The sequence below is a fragment of the Astatotilapia calliptera genome, chromosome 6 (assembly GCF_900246225.1).
Source record: "Astatotilapia calliptera chromosome 6, fAstCal1.2, whole genome shotgun sequence".
NCBI classification, from domain to species: domain Eukaryota; kingdom Metazoa; phylum Chordata; class Actinopteri; order Cichliformes; family Cichlidae; genus Astatotilapia; species Astatotilapia calliptera.
Window position 1 is genome coordinate 30,369,887 of NC_039307.1, and position 19,420 is coordinate 30,389,306.

The following is a 19,420-nucleotide window of genomic DNA, read 5'->3' on the forward strand; positions in this document are numbered from 1 at the left end:
TTAAATCAATGAAGCTCGTAAATTGTTCAGCGGGGCAGTGAAAAGAAGAAACTGCAAATAGTTACATTTGGGAAATACTGGCCACTATGCTTGCATTGGCAATATGAAGGAGGCGAGATAGAGCCAGAGACTATTACATAAATAAACAAGAAGCACTCCAAGAGCACAAACCTCCATCAAGGCAGCTCGTTCTCTGGGCTGTATTTGCTCTTAAAGAAATAGTATTTTATTTTGTATATATTCATTATAAAAACAAAATGTGTGGGAGTAGGCGATGGATAACGAGTGTTGATTTGTCAATAACTTGAGCCTATTATATAATATGATACTACATCATATTTCTAACTAGCAGCTTGTCTCTTTCACTTGATAATACTTTTGTTAGAGATATAACACATCTCAGATCTACCAACTGGCATGATATTTGGATGCAAACTATATGACAGAAGAAACCCCAAATAGCCGTATCATTTCCTAACTGTTGCCAATACAAACAAAAGCAAAAGCATTTTACACACAATTTAAAAATAAAAAAAAACAATTTTGTGAAAGTTTGACCGTTTGACCTTAAAAAAGAGGTCAGAGGTCCAAAGTAACATGATATCTAGAATCCAGATATATCATTCCCTATATGTCTATATGCTGTCAATACAAACAACAGCAGTAAGGAATATAGTTTTAATAAACACAGCTCTATATAGCATTATTATCACTTTGACCTTCAGATCAATCTTTTGACCTTGAAGAAGAGGTCAGAGGTCAAATTTGAGATGATATTTTATAATGTATATGTTGACAATACATGCTACACTTTGTTTCTAAGTTTCTAAGAATCATAGTTTCTACAGTATTGAGCTTTTTGTCAGTTTTTGACCAATAAATCATTAAGTTGACCTTGCCGACCTTGGTGGATGTAAGTATGTGTGACCTCACTCTGCATTCCTGCAAAGTTTTATGAGAATTCATTCAAAACTTTTCGAGCTATCATGTTTACAGAAAGAACGGCTCCCACACGCACACGCACAGGAGAAGGTAACCAGTCACCAGTCTGAACCTCAGCCAGGAAATTGATTGGTGCATTTCCAACTAAAGAAGAAAGCAGAGGAAGTTTGTACTACCAGAAAAGGTGCTTATATAAACCAGGAAACTATTAGCCAGTCATGTTGCCCACATGTGACAGCAGAGTTTCACTGGTCTTAGTTTGTTCAGCTGCTCTGGTGGGCCGTCAAAGACATCACTCTGGATTGAGTAATAATGACTCTGTAACATCATGAAATTTGCAGAGATTTAAATACCCAGCAGCAAACAAACAAACATTCCTCCAACTACAACCATAAATAAATAAATGTAATTAATTAAATAATCTCAGAAATAGTGATAAACACTCAATAAAAACAGGATACAACAAGATAAATGACAGAAAGAAGTGAAATGCATGAGATAGAGATGATAATTTAAGGGTTGAGGGCAGTCTGCATGGTGGTCAGAGCAAAACCAAGTTATCAGACTTTTTAAAGCTGCACTTTTTATGTTTCAGTGAAATTAAAGCAACATCTCTGTCCACTTACATGTAAGTACGGGGTTCTGTAAGAGTTACAAATAATTACAAATATATGGCTACTGAGTGGCGAGACTTGCTTCTAGAAGGACTTTCCCCGAGCCAGACCACCAAATGCCTCAATCCCAACCTAAACCTTGTTCTAACCCTGACTGTAAACCTTTTTTTTTTTAAATATATAAATGGAACAAACTGAAGAAGAAGAAAAAACAGAAAAAAGACAAATCACACTGTACACCTACCCTGCTGTCAGAGCTGGGAATCATGGCATCAGTCATCCAAGAGCCAAAGCGGGATCCCGAGGCCCTCACAGTGATGGGGTTGCTAACGGCAGTCAGACGACCACATCCTGTTAACAAATGATAAACGGACCATGTAAACGCTGAGGCGGAGATCCTCCATCCTAGATCTGTTGTTTATGCATAGAGCAGCCACATGGAGAAGATAATGCAGATGGAGCACCAGTTTGTGCTCATGTTATCCGGATTGGTCTGAGTAATGCTCGTCGTCAAGGTGACTTGGCCAGCTGGTTTATGAGCAGCCATCACCTGCCACCAGTCTTAACTCACTTCAGCAATGCTTCATAAAAACTTGAAAATGTGTTGACGCCACAGGCGTGAGCTGTGAAAAAGCAGCTTCTATTTCTCGAAAAGATAACACAGAGGAATACATTTGGGTGTTTTAGTCATTTAGATAATAACTTTAAGACATTTTGTTTTTCAGGTAAATGAAACTGCCCACTCACAGTGATACCGCATTTACATTATTCCAACTATAAAACACCGTTTTTAGGTTTGAAAAGTGTAGTTGGTTATTTCACTGAGAGTTTTAATAGAGCCTTTTCAGCCACCTGAATTAACATCAGTTATAATGGCTCTCAACAGAGACAGCTATTTAGATCAAACCCAATGTCAAAATGCATTTCTACATCAACATCCACTTGTATGCTTTCCACAAACAGGCTTATTGTGTCCCGGCTTTTCAATTTTCCTCAAAATGGGCCTAAATAGGTGCACTTCTGTTTCTGTCCCCATGTTAGACTTTGTTGTTAGAGCACTCTCTGCTGCTCTTAAAGCAATACTTTGACATTTTGTGGAAAATATTTATTCACTGCCCGTTGGAGTGTTAGATGAGAAAATCAATACCACTCTTATGTCTGTCCAGTAAAAATGAAGCGACTGCCAGCAGCCTAGCTTAGCACAAAGAGGAAACCGGGAATGTCCATCTGTTTCCCCATAGCTGTCTCCGCATGTTACTACCCGATGGCTATCCGTCTTTTTTTCTTTTTACTGAAGAAACACCCTCAACTCTTACCAAGTAAATAAAATAAGAATCCTTCCTAAAAATCTCTTTAATCCTAAACCATAGTCTTACTTCACTACAGCTATTCCATGTGCTCCTCTGCAAAAGCTGCACATATTCCAACCCAATATCATGACAAAGCTTGCAACAGACACATCGAGCTTTGCCTCTCTAAAACGTGAATTGTACATGCATGCAGAAGTTGCAGTAACAGCAGAGGAAAATGTTTTATTTCAAGCCAACATAAAAATTATCACGGGAAAGTGCTTAAACAGACTTTATTAACACCTTTGCATGTATATACACATTAGCCGCCTAGCTTAATCTGTTCTGCCAATTAAGGACCCTGGAATGTACTTAATACATTTGTTGCTCACTACTGACTTCGTGGCTTAAATATTATCTCCCCCTGCTGGTAATGCAACTTCTGCACGCAGTGAAGTCAATTTCATGTTTTGGAGAGACAAATTGTGGAATGGACACAGTGGACCGGCATGTCTATTATACGTTTTGCCACGATACTGGGTTGTATGTCCACTTTGTACTCCTCTGCTTCCCTTTGTTCCTTTGCCAGTTGGTCCTGTTTGCTTCTAAGTCAGCTAGGCCAACTTCTTAATTTGTATTCCCAATGTCATCTTTTTCAAGCTCAGATTTTCCTTATGTATGTATGCATCTTTCCCTAAATATCCTGTTTAGTGAAGTCTTGACCCACTATTGAGCATCATCGCATGAGCCAAGGTGTTAAAAATGACATCACCAGGGGCTTTGGGTGAAACCACTGTGAGACCTTGCCCCACCCTATCATGTGAACTACTGAGGTCACCGGATGCAAAGAAACCCTGCTAGAAGTTAAATTCCTCAGAGTCGCTTCATTTTGGTTTTAGAACTGAGGAAGTCTCTTGGATGAGAGGTGAAACATTTTCAACAAATATAAAGAAGTCCAGTCGCTTTCACAGTCGACTGAGGACCTACACAGATTCATTTAGTGTAAGTGAACTAGTTGGGTATATCCTAGTTTGGTAGGCCTGACTTTGCAAATTGTGTACCAACTTGATGAAACTTGGTCCTATTTTCTGTTACACTCCTTCCTCACTCCCTGTGGTAAATTTGCATGTTTTTAAACTTCACTCCCCTCCTTTATTCTTCCTGAACGTTCTTCTTCTCAGTTTGTTATAGAACTATTTTTGCAGACTGATGAATCGTTGTATAAATAAATCTTTGAGTGTGTAAACCTGCGGAGTGCTCCTTTGCGTGCTTCCACCCCCCGCGCGCTCACGTTCTTCGCTTTCATGTTCAAATTGCAAACGCGTGAGTTACTTTCAAAAGCAGCACAAGTCATATTTTGTTATTGCTTTCTTTCCAGCACGTACCCAGTTTATTCATGCAGCTGTGCAGCCTGGTCTCCAGCAACAGGACCCTCTGCTGAAGCTCCTCGTAGTCGTATGCTCCAATCTCTTCCTGGATGGCTGTCAGGACGATCGACAGGTTAAGCAGCTCCATCCGCAAGGTGGCCAGCGTCTGTAGATCCAGTCTGTACTGCTCCACCACTGACAACAGGGGCCGTAGCTGAGACATCTGACCCTTTAACTCCTGCGAATGAGTTAAAGAAAGTGAGAGAGGCCATTTGCAGTCATTATTTTTCTCTTTCAGTTGCTGTAGTTCGGCGTAGTGCCACCCTTTGAGGCACACTTGAGGCAGTTTATGTGTCCGGACTGGTCAGGGTGCCCCGTAAGGGTGACCTCATCCCAGCATGTGTAACAGGGTTGGTGGTTTGTTTCTCATTCGGCTGATTACTCTCCTTGTCATCCTTAATCTCCCGTTGTGCTGCCTTCCACCTGTGAATGTTTCAAATGAATCTGTTCACCTGTCCCTTTTGTTCACTCGTCGATGCTAAAAACTGAGCACATGTTTGAGACAATCCTTGTGTCACAAGGCAGCCCCCCGGTCTACCTGTTGCTGATAAACTTGTTGGTAGGAGACAAATGAAATGAACTGAGACACATAAAGCTCTCATTTCCTTTGGGTTTGGTTCAGAAGAATATTTAGTTTGCGTCCTTAATTCTTTCTGTGCATTTGGCAGCTGAGATGCTGCACATCATATTTCATTTCTGCCTCTGTCGCCGCATCTCTTTGCTCTCCCCGAGGAACAGACGTGAGCGAGGGAAGCGGAGAATCACGTTAACCGAATGGAAAGCGCCCCCAGAACATGCTAGAGGGACTGCGCAATCCATCTGGCCTGAGAACGCTTCACAGTCCCACAGGAGGTGATGGAAGATGTGCTGGAAGAGAGTACGTCTGGGCAAGTCTTTTCTGGCAACGTGACCCAAATAAGCAGCATAAAATGGATGGAGGAAAACTCTCATTTTAAAAAAATGCACTCTGGATCATATCGGGCCAGAAAGGCCCCCTTTCCCCCCTCTAATCAGCTTAAATGGAGATCAATAAAAATATGGATAGCATATGAAACAATTGTGCTTGCAGCAAGAGGGACAATAAATTTTTATTTGCTACTTTTATATCTCTACTTTTAGCCTTGATACTTAGATGTATCTTCTCTTTCAGCTTGCTGAACAAAGAGCTGGATTTGATATGGAAAAGAGAGAAGGATAAAGAGAAGTGTCAAAAGCGAAGACAAAAATGTTATCATCTTCTTATAACATCTCTGCACCCCCGCACACAAACACAACAACATATCCAGGAAACAGTCAGCAGTTGGCAGTCAGTCAAACACTTTATGTATCTAATCCCTCCCCTGCTGTCTTGAAATCACGACCTGAATACTTTTCCAACATCGCTACGACGCATTTTTCCAATTTCTACATGTCACAAGAGCACAGCGTGAAAACTCTGTAATTCCAAGCAGCTTCAGCTCACTACATCATCACCGCTCATTGATATTGGCAGTGTTCTTTGCATATAATTGCAAGTTGATTAAATATTCATTAAAACCCCAATTTTGACAAAATGCCAAAGGTGCCACGGTTTGTTAGATAGCGAACCACTTTACCTGGCTAATCCCTCCCCTGCCACGTCTCCGCCTTCATCTCGATTTCTCTAATCTCTCCCTTCCTGATTCACACTTTTATCTCTCCTCCAGTCTCTGCTTAACCTTTACTTTCCCTCTTACTTCTCCTTGCACAGTCCTCTCATGTCCTCCCTCCCACCAAGAAATATTTAGGTGCAATAAGGCTTACTTTCCTGTCTCTTTCCTCCTCTTTCCTCCACCATCTCTCTCTGTTTATGACTCCCATTTGACATCCCATTCTCCACTCCCGCCCTCCACCCTTGTTTCCTTCCTCCATGGGTTAAAAATACTGTTTAGTTATTGATAAACTTACTGAAGTTCCACATAAATATTCAGGAGTCTTTCCTCTCAGTGCAAAGGCAAAAGCTTATGACTGTGAAAACCCCCAGGAGCAACAATCATATACACACACACACACACACACACACACACACACACACACACACACACACACACACACACACACACACACACACGCGTATGCATAAACCAACTATATAAAAACTTAAAAACAGACCCCCCCCCCCAGCTGTTAAGATATGCTCGGCAAGAGATGAAAGGCAGAATGGATTTATGGGGAGGCGGTAATATGCCCTATTGGGGTAAGTAAGGGTTAGTGTGTGTGTGTGTGTGTGTGTACTTCTACTGCTTTTTATGAGCAGGCAAAAAAAAATCTGTGTGTACAGTCACAGTGTGGAGCTTGCGTCCCTTTTGTAGACAAAGTCCGCATGAATTAAATATTTTTAATTCTTAATTATTAATGAATTCTAATATGAAGACTTGGTTTGGGGTTATGGTGAGGATTACAGTCGGACAAGATGGTTTGTGGAGGGTTATTTCTTGTACACACTAAAAACAAAACTATTCGTCCTGGGACCACAGAATATTAAATGTATATTTCATAAATCCATGATAAGACAAACTAACCAATGAAGGACTGTGAAGTACTGGATCTTTTGTCCTATTTCCTCCAATCACCCCCAACCAGTCACGACAGACAGATCCCAAAGCCTATTAAAAGGGAGTTTTTCCTTCCCCCTGTCGCCAAGCACTTGTTCATTGAGGGTCGCCTTAATGTTGAGGTTTGTCTGTACTTTACAATATTAAATGCTTTGAGGCAACTGTTGTTGTGATTTGGCATTATAAAAATAAAATTGAACTGAATTTATTGAAAAGATTCACCTGTAAATTTGGAATTACTGACATTGACAAGATGAGCAAGCAAATATTTCACAAATATAACCCGAGATATCAAGCTTCTGAATGAACTGGGATGGCAGTCTTTCGATCAGCTATCACCTACTGAATTTAGGTTATACTTCCTGAGGCTACACATACACACATGTGTGTGAATATTTGTCTGAGTTCACCTCTCAGTTGGAGAGCACGGTGGAAAAGCAATTACCTTTCCAATAGTAGATTATCAGTTTTAATCCGAATTAGCACAGGCCTTACCTCATTAGCCATTCAAACAGGACAATAGAAGTGTTTTCATTTGAATTAGTCACTGAACACACAATTAGATCAGTGATCCTAAACTTGACTGAATCAAGTTGATACAACAGTTCACCGCTTAGTTGAGTCAAAAAGGCTTCCTTCAAATTTACACAGCTTTTCTTTCCTTTTCCAGTGTAAATATGCTGTATTAAAAAAGTTTTCTTTAAATAAACACGAATAAAAATGGATAATAACGTTAAATTCTGCAAACTTAAGCTGAGTGCACATAAATGCCCTTGCAGCTGCTTGCCTCATTGTTCGTTGTTCTTTATTTACATTTTGTTATAAAATCTAAATTTAATAAAATCCAAAAGGTCTCCAAGATTAGAATGTAGGTTAATGCCATTCCCTGTGTTTATTCTGCATTTATTCATCTATTAAGTATACCTTTAAGGTACTATGACTGTGAAAGGCTGTATTTCAGTAGAGTAAAAGTAGATGGTCTAAAGATGGCAACAACTGAGGCCACGAGGTGTGCTCAGTTTTCTGGAACTCCGTCCATAACAAAACAAAAAAACCTGATTTATATTTGGCTGCTATCCTCCATCGGGTTGTCTTTTTTTGTCAACAGCTGTGAGCCTCAGAGCGCTCCCGGGAAGTCCTGCTCTGACTATTTGCGATGCATGCTTTGTCTCCCCCACTGTGTCAAAAAGGTGACATTTTGTTTCATTTTCAGGAAGAGGATGCAGAAGCAAGCCGAATTTGTGCTGCGTGCCAAAGTCAAGGTGTTTGCACGAATGTTGTTTTGCAGACGTTACAGCAGAGCTTGACAGTTTGGCCCCGTGATCTAATTTACTGTGCATAATGTGTGCTGTGTGTGACCCCTCAAAATGACTGTCGAATTACAATGTTTACTTTGGATCTGTATCGTTTTTAACTGAGGTTTAAACATTTTCTATTTGACATTTATGTCACCTTTCTTTTAAGCATTTTTTTCCTCCCATGTTGCCTTTTCAAAGCTGGAAGTGAGGTAATTTGATAGAAAGAGCAAATAATTCAAATGTTTGGCTGTAAAAATACTCATTATTTTTAAGTAGAAATCTACTTCTGTGAATAGTAGCACTGACCAACAATATTTAAGATTGATTGCTATTATATCAGTTTATTACATTTATATACATGGTCCAATTAACTGAAATAGTAATAACTTCCTGTTGAACTTGTTCTCATTGTGTTTTAAGATAAACCTTTAATGTTATTAACTTATGTACATTTGTTAGTTATTGTTGTTTTCATGCTTGTTGTATTAGTTTATCTCTGTTCACTGTAATATAGGGCTGTTATTTGTGTGTGTGAATATGGGGTTGTGCAGTTTTATGACAGCTTTTTCATTATTTTACACTGCATTTGAGAACTGTGTGAATTGAAATTAGCACTGGATCATGTCAGAGCATGGCCGTGTTTGCAAAGCTGCATCTAGACAAGACTTATGGAACAATGTCTATTGGACAGACAAGAACAAAGTCGAGATGTTTGGCCGTATTGCAGTGTGGTATATGAAGAAAACCACAAAAATAATAAATGACAAATGACAATAAATGACACTTGAGGCATCGAGGTGAAAGTTATCTTCAGTTGCAAGTATCTTGGTGTGACCAATAATAAGCTGGACTGGAAGAACCATATGGAGGCGGGGTACAGTAAGAGACAAAGGCTGAGGCCTTTCCACTCCTGCTGTGCAGTGTGGACAATACGATGGTGGCCAGTGCTTTGTTTATGCTTTGGCCTGCTGGGAGGAAGGAGACCGCACAGCAGACAGGAACAGAGAAAACTTATTAAGAAGGCTCTGTGGTCACGTCTGAATTTGAAACAGTTCAGCACTGTTGTGGCAGAGAGAAGAATGCTCTTAAAGCTAACATGACCACGCCATGCCCAGGAGGTTATCACCAGTAGCACCTTCAGTCAGAGCGCTCCAGGAGGTCCTTTAAACCGACCACTTTACAGCAGCTGTTTAATGCACAATAATATGATTTTTGACCACATTTCCATATTTCAAATGTGTTGGCTGTTTTATTTATTACTTTTATCTGTCTATCTAAAGTCACACAAGAAAATAATTATTTTTTCACATCACTTTCCATTCATAAAATCCATTTACATCCGTTTCTGATCAACTTAATATAGATTAAAAAACCTGTAAAAGCAGCAGATTAACAAACCTTAAATGTGGAAAAATGTCAACCATACTTTACCATATAGTTTTTGCCTATCTTTTCCGTGAGATGAAAGTCCCAAAATCACTGCTTAAAGTTACATCCATGTGTAAACAGTGAGCTGGGTTATGCTAGGCTTCCACTTCAGTGTCATTAAGCTGCCAAATGAAGCCGTTTCACAGCTGATTTAACTGTTTAGATCATTCAACTCTCCCTCCTGAGATCCACGGCCTGTCATTCTCTGTAGCTCTTGAAATAATCTTTCACTACCCCTCCCCATGTTTTGTTGTTGGCACAGACGCCTGCCAGTGGCATCATGGCAGAAAGCACCAAGCCTAATGAGATTAGTACTCCTAATTTAGAAAGTGAAATACATTCAGATTTCCCTCAGTAAAACACAATACTTATCCAGGAAGGCAATCTTATCTTCTCTCCTGCAAATTTAAAGTACCAAGGAACAAACTATAAAAGACAAATGCAGAAAAAATGTTCTGTGCTTTTGTGTTTCAATATTATTCTAATCTGGTCATTAATATTAAAATTCAGACTCTTTCCAGACAGATTTTTTTTTTTATGACAGCTTGAAGCCTTAATGTGTGCAGTGATGCTGCAGTTTTACTGGCACCTTCAGAAAAAAGGCTGTGCGACACTTTAACACAGCAGACATGAAGCCAGCAAATTGACAGCTTCAAGACAAGTTTTGTCCTCTTGATGAAAGATGCTCGCGTGTCTGAGAGCAGGCAAGAAACTTCAGCTTGGCATGCGTGAAATCAATGTTTTCACACCAAAGGTTATATGTTCCCTGCAGCGACTGTCTGCATTGTATGCGACTTGATGTGTATGTGTGTGTGTGTCTGTTTGTGTGTGTGTTTCTGTGTGTGTGTTTACCTGCAGGCTCCTAGCTGTCAGACTGCGGGGACTGGCCACATAAGTGTGTAACCGTCCATCCACTCCTCTCAGCAGTGGCTCAGAGTCTCGAACATATTGCAGGTCTCTGGATGTCCGCAGGTCAACCACCTCCATGGACTGACTCACGTTCTGGACCTGATGTACACACACACACACACACACACACACACACACACACACACACACACACACACACGCATATGCATAATGCTGCTGATGCCATCAGTGATTACTGTTTGTCCCTTCCATTAATATTTATGATTGGCTTTGGATGCTGTCTGATTACTGGCACCTGTTATTTGTTTCCAAACACCTGTTGTTTGCCTACAAATATGGCTGTGTGGTGATATGATGACAAACAAAGGGCTAGTTCACTGAATTTTTAACCCCCCATGGTAACTAGTATAGCAAAGACAAAAAAAAGTTGTTGCACGCTGGTTTGAGTGTTAATGTTAAACCAACAAAACAAATGCTGTATTTCAATAATCATTTACTTATTATTTTATGTTATTTTTTATATTTTATAATGTATATGTATATAGGGACTTTTATTGTGAAATGAAAGAGCAGGAAGAACCACGTAGTTGCTGTCTGTAGCACAGACAGCAGAAAAGATTCCAGGTCTGAAAAGTGAAACCAATGTGGAATTCGTCTTTTTAATGGCCAACAGAGGGGACACAAAATCCTATGGAAGTCTATGGAAAACATAATGTATAAAAAATTAGATCAATTTTTAAATGTTGATAATTCTATGTTTCAGAAAGAAGTATTATCTGGAGTATGCTCATTAGCTATCGACTTGTAAATGACAATCAATGAGCGTTTGACCCTTCTACCACACAAAATGATCCCTATGAGCAACGCCTGCTTCAGTCAGAGGAGTTATCAGATGATGATGATAAATTGGTCTCTTTAGAGACCCTAAAAACAACAGCAAATAGAATAACAGATCTTTTCTATAGAAGATCATTAACTTGGTTATTTATGTATTTAGCTAATCATTTAAAATAAACATTTTAATGTGCGTTCATAATTTTACAGCTGAGTGTGCTCTCAGTGCTGCTAGTTATCTCTAAAGTGGTTGCTGCATATTAGAGTTCTGAGACTAGCTTACTGTCCCACAGCCTAATACACTGAGTGGAAAGATGTGATAAAGATGTGGAAATTGCTTCAGTTTACTGGCTGATCAAAGTAAAATTATTTTTATTGATTGAATAGATATACTTAAAGTATGCGCTGTGTTCTCATTGCTGCAATTCTACCCGTGTAAAACTAAGTGAATTTAAATCAAGTATAAAACCATTTATACACTTTTTGCATCACAAAATCAATACATGCCCATTTTAATGACAATGCAGCACACAGTCTGAGCTGCTTTAACCTACACCTTGGCTTCTTTCCTGACATTAGTAAGGTTTACAACTACTTATACAAATACTCCATTTTCTACGCAGATAATATATATTGCTCTGAAAACATGCCGTAAGTGAAAGAACCTGCTCCTGACCAGGTTATGTGTTCAATGTAAGTTACCATGGTGAATTAGCTCAGTAAAAAGTGAGCCACTTTCTTGACAGAGTACACTCTGATGTTAAGCCTGCTAGCCCAGTAATCTTACTTTGTAGTACCCACCCCTGGTGATGCAATGCCATCTAGGTCTACACCTTTATGGATCTAGTAGTGACACGGGCCACCAACCAAGACGGAGGAGGCAGCAGGAGGAAGACAAGCTGTCAGAACTGATAGTGATGCCAGTGTTAGCTAACAGCTGCAGATGTTTTCAGACACTGATGTTACAGGTGTTCAGGGATTCATTGGTGATTGTTTTAAATTTTCATTTTCACTGAAGAAGAATATCGTAGCTGCTATTAAGTACTTCACAGCTTGCTGTTTTCAACTTGAGACAACACTACCCTGGCAGAATTCACGCACTATGCTAGAGGTTTCTCGTGTGATGTCATGTGCATATTCCTCAAGAGCCATCCACCATGCTGGACATGATACAACTGCCTGTTGTGAAGTGAAAAAATGTGCATTCACCAACTGGTTGCCAAGTGGTTTCTGGACGTTGCTGACAATCTCTAAGAGAAATCAGTTATAAATAGAGGGTTGCAACACAAACCTCTTTCCGATTGCTCTGGTCGTTAGCAGGCTGCCACAGTCACGTGTTGTTTGCATGGAAGATTGAAATTACTTTCAAGCAGTAGTGAAACTGTGAAAAGTGCAATACAAACTGTAAATGGTCGCTTTAATCTAAAAGTTGTGCCACAGTGCTGTTTCCAACACATTTCAAGGGCAGACTTTTTACTCTGAAGACAACTAGTCTCCATTTACAGTTTGTGTCGCACTTTTCACAGTTTTACTACCTCTCAGAAAGTAGCTAGCAAATGTTTGCTAACATGCCAGCAAGGTCCATACAAACTATTGGTGACCACAGCAATCTGCTGGTGATAAAGGCAATCATTAGAAGGTTTTCACCAACAGACCAGAGTATAAACATTTTGCTAGCAACCGGTGGTTCAAAAAGGGTCACTAACCAGTCTCTGGCACTGTGTGAATGGGGCTTTAGTCACCTGACCCTACCTTTGATATATAAGTGGTTAATAGTGATGGGACTCCAAAACCCCAAAGTATACATAATATACTACATAATGTTTATATGCAACAAAGGGACAGAGTTACAATTAAGCTAGCAACTCTGGATGTAAACTTTGCAGCACTGTACAGTGACACAGTGATCCTTGGAGTTAAATTCTACCAACAAAATTAACAGGCTGGGGTTTTTTTGGCAGATTTAACAGATCTCGAATGTTAAAAGATGAAAACAAAAGGATCACCAAAGTTATCCGAGATAACCTCTGGGGTCCGTGAATATCTGCAGCAAGGGTTACAGCAATTCTTCCAAACTGGTCGAGATATTTGAGTCTAAAGCAGTGACCAACAGGCTGGCAGTGCTAAATACAGTCATTCTGTTCATGTGGTTCAAAATTTAAACTGCAAACAGTATGGTGGGCAGTTTTATTGTTCTGTGGTTTTATGTGTTTATTTTATTTAATTGTTCATTTAAATAATTGATTAATTTTATTTACTAATTTAATTGTGTATATGTTTTTAATTTTCTGTATTAAAGGAAGGTGGTGAGAGTTTTTAAAGTTGTAGTAGTAGTAGAATATATTATTATTAGTAGTATTATTAGTATTATTATTATCATCGTCATCATCATTATCATTATTATTATTATTATTATTGTTGTTTCATAAAAGTTGTAGGCACCACATTAAAAAACATTTTTTACACGTAACACGTAACATTTTTAGCTCCTAACTGAAAATAGAAATAGGTAAATAAATAAAAATGGATAAATAAAAGAGTGTGAGGAAAATATGCTTTGTAAATTAAAAGCAGTTCCCCTCTCTTAGATCTCATTAGGTCCATTTAAACAGAAGTCCCTCTCCTTTCGTGTCCTGCTCTAAAAAACAACCCCCACTCACGCCCCGTCTCATTAACCAGGCAGAGGGTGTACCACACACTTGAAATCTCTTTTAATGTTGAATGAAAAACAAGTGTTTAAAAAAATCTACTATAAAAATGACCCAGATATTTCCAGATATTCAGGAGTGATATGCAAACAAACAAACAAACAAACCCGCCCACACATCTCCTGTACAACACGTTCTGTGGAGGCCAGACAAGCAAAAAAAATAGAAAAATAAAAAATAAGCGCTCATACCACCGCACACAAACTCACAGCGGGATCTAGGTGTCACTTCCACAGACATGCTGAGCTGATTAAGATTCATAAATACAAAAGACTCTCAACAAGAGCAGAGCGAGGAGAGAAGAGGGAGTTATTTCTGATAGTGTTCATCTACCTTTTTCTCATTTCTCTCTCGTTTTGTGTGAAGCGAGAACAGGATGTAACAGCACCAGTGTAGGACAAAAAGAGTAGTAATCTTTGTGATATTGCCATTGGTGTGCTCCGGTTTACTACAGCGTTGGTGAGAAAACGTGCCGTCGTGTGCGAGGCTGAGAATAGCGAATGCATTCAGAAATGTTTGCTTACTTGATGCCGTTCAATAATTCATCAATTTCTGTCACAAATCACTTTTATTACCCTCTCTTAGGACACAGGCATGAACTGAATAGCCCCGTACACATGTACACACACACAAGCAGTTACACGCTTGTATGGTCGTATGCTGAGCTGCACCCACAACACAGAACAAAGTGTTTCTTTCCCACCCATCTGTCAGCGTTTCTTTGAGTTTAAACTCTTTTGGCATGCTGAATGACTGGCAGTCTACAGAGGATTTGGCTACTGATGTATCAGGAATACATCTGTCAGCGAAGCCCGTGTGTGTCTGTTCATGTGTGTTTCTGCAAGTGTCAAAACAAAGAGACAGTCCAGTGAATATTTTCATTCCAGTACACCGCCTCTGCCCCGTGCCGCATGTCAATGCTGACCACTGAAACGTCAAGGCGCGAGACGAACACTCACAAATGCACACGCACCTGCTCGGTCAGCGAGCGTAGCTGTCGACTCCGAGGGTCTCGTTTACAGAGGTTCCGTGCCGGGGCGACCACCGTGCACATGCACCTGCCGTCGGGATCCGAGGCCGTGCTGTAAACCTGCCAGCCTTCCTCTGAGCCCGGGTACAGCCCCTGCACACAAACACGCCCGGTGTTAATGAAGTCACTGCGGGATAACACATTACCAGACGAGAGGGTGAGCAGAGGAAAGCACAGAAAGCAAAACAGAACAACAAACAAATTCATCACCTATTAGCAGAGCAGATGATGTACACAACAAGCTGGAGTACAACTATTTCCATTACCAAATAAACACCTCACCATTGCTCCTTGGCTTAACTACTTTATGCTTCTGTGACACGCAGGCCATGGGACTGTTTTTGTCAGTAAAAAGACTGTAAAACGTCTGGCTCAGATTAGATTAACCACAATGGAAACCAAGTTAAAATGTGTAAAACTGACATTTAACAATGCACAGGTTTGACATTTGAAACCATCAAATCAAACTGGGAGGGATTAAATGATTTATGGTTAAAATGCCTTTTTGGTCTGCATGCTACAGCCAGGTAGCAGGAAACAAATGTGTAAATGCACTAATGCAGGAAACTTATTGGTAAAACAATGAACATCCAGAGATGGATGGAGCAACATTGACATTCATTTGAAGTTGTTGATGAATGTAGGGTGATGATGTTCAACATTCACGGTCTTGTGAATGTCGAATATCTTTGAGAGACACATTTTGTTCTTCAACTGTGAAAACAGCAAGAAACGAAGAAGAAAAAGAAAGAAAAAAAGCAGAGGTTCAGGTATTGGTGGTTATTTATTTCTGCTTTGTCAGTTTGATTTAAATTTAGCTTAAAAAGGGTTTTTAGAGGAATCTGAAAACCGGATGCTACATTTAGAGATTAAAGCGAAAAGCTTCAGTGCTATGAGCTCACTCGTATGCTTTGACATTGCATAATAATAATACAACAAAACAGAAAGCAAATATCAGTGATTAAAATTTAAGTTGATGATTGAAGTTTTTAGAGATTAAGTGGTTGCTCATAGATGTTTGGTTGTGCACTGGTGTGGACTGTTTGCAGGGTAGAAATCATCTTTTGTGCAGATTTGTGGGAGCTCTGGGGAGTCGGTGACTTTCTGCCAGAGAGAACAGCAGTTCCGTCCGTGGAGGCAGAGAGTGGAAACTCTCCAGTAATGCTGCTAGCTTTCCTGGACACAGACATGTGGGAGGCGTCACAGCTGATTTTAGCAACAAATGAGAAATTCAGAATTGGACATGGATGTCTCTGGTGAAGTCGAGCCCAATGAAAACACAGAAAGCGCACAATCTCCGTTTGACAAACATAAAAAGACGCTGAAATCACGAGATGCATCATGGTGAGATCACGCAGAGATTTACGTGCTGGCTACGACGATAATGACATAAAAGGAAAATATCTGTTCAGCCCTGATGACTGCAGTCTGACCTGAATAAGACTGAGACGCTGAAAAGAAGTGTGTTGGCTGAAAATAAAAAATACATGAAAAACCCTACAAAGGCTACGAAACGGAGATTTAATAGAGACTACATTCTCCTAAAAAATAGAAAAAGAAAAAAGCACAGAGCGGTAACTCCTCTTATCTTTATTTCTACCTTTACACCAAAATATGAGGGGTTTTTTTTCCAAATGATGAATGCACATCTCCCATGATCTGTTTATATGTATGCCTACTTTTATCTTTCAGCACATACTGTAAATGGGAGGTAGGAAATGTATTCATTCTTAAGCGAAGCCGTTATTGAAGCATGTGATTCAAGGTAAAATCATTCATAACACCCTCAACAGTGATCACAGTGACTGAGGGAAAATGTTTTTGATAGATTTGATAAATCCAATTAAGCCTGACTTTCTTTTAGATAATATTCTGGACACCTTGGAAACAGTAGCTAGTACAAATGATTTTGATAACACAAATCAGAGCCTGATCAATATATTGGTTGGGAGTCGGGACTGATAATGAAAATTTAAAAGGTAAGAAATTGAGGTGGAAAAAATATTTTAACCATGTTACGAGTGTTGAGGCTGCATAGTGTGTCCACCAGAGGGCACTCTGCAACTTCCTTGTTGGCAACACGTAATTGGAAGGTAACAAACACAAGGAGCTTTGTCTTATTATCTCAGTGAGGACTCATAAACAGCTGAACACGTCTAAGATTAAATACACAATTACTGATTTTAGGAAAAGCCCTCCTAAACACAAAGTTACTTTTATTGCCCCAAACGCAATTTCATTGTTCTTGACAATGACAATAAATAAATAAATACTAAATACTAAATTATTAAAGGTCAGATTGTGGAGTGTGTTTAATGTTAATGCCTTTGAATAGTTGTTGATCCGAAGCTTGATTTTAAAGCAAACTGTGAAGCTGTGTGCAAGAAGGGGCCCCAGCGACTCCCATGTTTGAGAAGGCTTTCTTGTTTCCGCACTGATAAAACCACGATGATTTCATTTTATCCTGCTTTTATTGAATCTGTTTTATCCTTTTCTTTGTTGTCGTGGTTTGGATTCTTATCTGTAAATAACACAAACTCACTCAATCAAACTGTTAAGTGGTCTAACAGGCTGACTGGTTAACCACAGCATCCCTGCACACCAGACAGTTCCAGTTTCTTCCTTCTGGTCGAACGCTTCTGTTCCCAAAATGTAAAACAACAAAAGTTAAAAATAGCTTTGCTGTAGCAGCCATTACTCAAATGAACAAATGAGAGTTTTTGCAGTTTTTTCCCTTAGCGGGGGCGACATGAAGCCCAAGGTATTTTTAGTCATTGTTTTATAGTAGTATGTACAATTGTTGTCTGTTCTGCCTGTATTGAGAGCGTGAATATGACGATGGAGAGCAGAGCAACGCAGCAGGAAACGTGGTGTTCCAAGTTATTAAGAATGAATCTCATCATAAAAATGGCTGAACCGCTAAATGACGTTAGCTCATCCAAGGAAAAGCACCTGTGTGTTCATTCACATGGACAACAAAATGCTCATTTTTTCATCTAAAGTGGTTATCGGCTTTCATTACGTTCACAATTCTTATAAAACTATCAGCTGCAAAAATACGTCGACTCCAGTACTGTCCTTAAGTGCCTATTATAGGTCCTCCTGCTGCAATGGAGTGGGCGTTTTTCACTGAGCTTTCAATTTCTACTTAACAGTCAAACGAAAATATTGCTTTTATAGTGCTTTTTTTTTTTTTACCCCACTACATTTATCTAACTATAGTTACAAGTTATTTCTCCTGTTACAATTTTTCATAACCGTCCTGGTGAGTAAAGACTATGTCAGGTTTGTGATAAACTGCAGGATTGAACTTTCTTTTGTGTATGAGGAAAATTCTCTTTTTTACATTAAGAAAACATAAAAATTGAATTAGCTAAACAACGCTGTCACAAAGCTAACAGCAGGGAAACAGGAAACACTGTAGTAGTGTGTGGTTTGGCTGTTGTAGAGGTGGGGGAGAGACCAATGCCATTTTGTTGATTCAGTAGTTTCAGGTAAGCTGATAAAAAAGGAGAAAAGCTGTGTTAGCAGATTTTCTTCCCTATGGATATGAACAAGTACTTTTATCTGCTCTGTGGATCACTTAATAAAGCAAATCTGACTGAAATCAAGACTGGCTTCAACAACAGTTAGTAGTACGAGTTGGCTATTAATAGATAGCACCTCAGCAAGCTAATGTGTGAAACAAGCCTGGTACAAACACACACACAGATATAAGGTCATGTTCAGCTCTTGTTTAGCCAGTAAGTATAAACGTATTATTTAACCGTACCACGAGATTCCAGCAAGAAATTATAATATGACAGGATTTGTCCTGTTCTTTAATGTTATTAGGACAGGGGTGTCAAACATGAGGCCTGAGGCCTGCTGAAGACTCCAGTCTGGCCCATGGGACAGCACTGTAAAGTGTAAAGGAAAGCATACATTTGGGGATTTTAACGATATTTTTGTAGATTTTAGAGCTTTTCCTACTAATAAAAATGTCCCTCGTGGCCACTGATACACACCAAAGTAAATAAATGACAGAAAGTTATTGGTTTTTTTTTTTTTAATCTTTGATAGAAAGACATTCTGTCATTTAACAAAAATGTTCAGTTTTATAATTACAGGAGCTAACAGGACTTTTTCTTTAATTTTACACATGTATGTCTTAAAATCTAAGGCCAAAGATTAGTGACGACAGACTTCAGCATCATTTCTTCATCATGAAGAAAAACTGAGATGCATTGTTTCAACTGCACTTCATTTCCTTATATTAAAGTGTTTCAGGTTCTAAATGTGTAATAAAATGTCTTTGCACTGACAGAGAGGAGAGCTTCACGAGTTTGGTCCACTCAAAGTGGGCTGCATGTGGTCCACAGTGTAAAATGAGTTTGACATCTCAGCTTTTAGGATCTGATTTTCATT

General features: G+C 39.4%; 1 protein-coding gene across 2 annotated transcripts in view; it reads right to left on the reverse strand.

Annotated features, from left to right (window-relative positions):
• The window catches only part of LOC113024489 (noelin-2-like), a 38,359-nt gene that overhangs the window by 10,050 nt on the left and 8,889 nt on the right, over positions 1–19,420 (reverse strand). For both annotated transcript variants that reach the window (XM_026171627.1, XM_026171626.1), the window contains exons 2-5: positions 14,957–15,106; positions 10,424–10,579; positions 4,231–4,450; positions 1,801–1,907 (exon numbers count right to left, since the gene is read on the reverse strand). In XM_026171627.1, the coding sequence (XP_026027412.1) occupies positions 1,801–1,907; positions 4,231–4,450; positions 10,424–10,579; positions 14,957–15,106 (633 nt within the window). The remainder of the gene's footprint in view (positions 1–1,800; positions 1,908–4,230; positions 4,451–10,423; positions 10,580–14,956; positions 15,107–19,420) is intronic.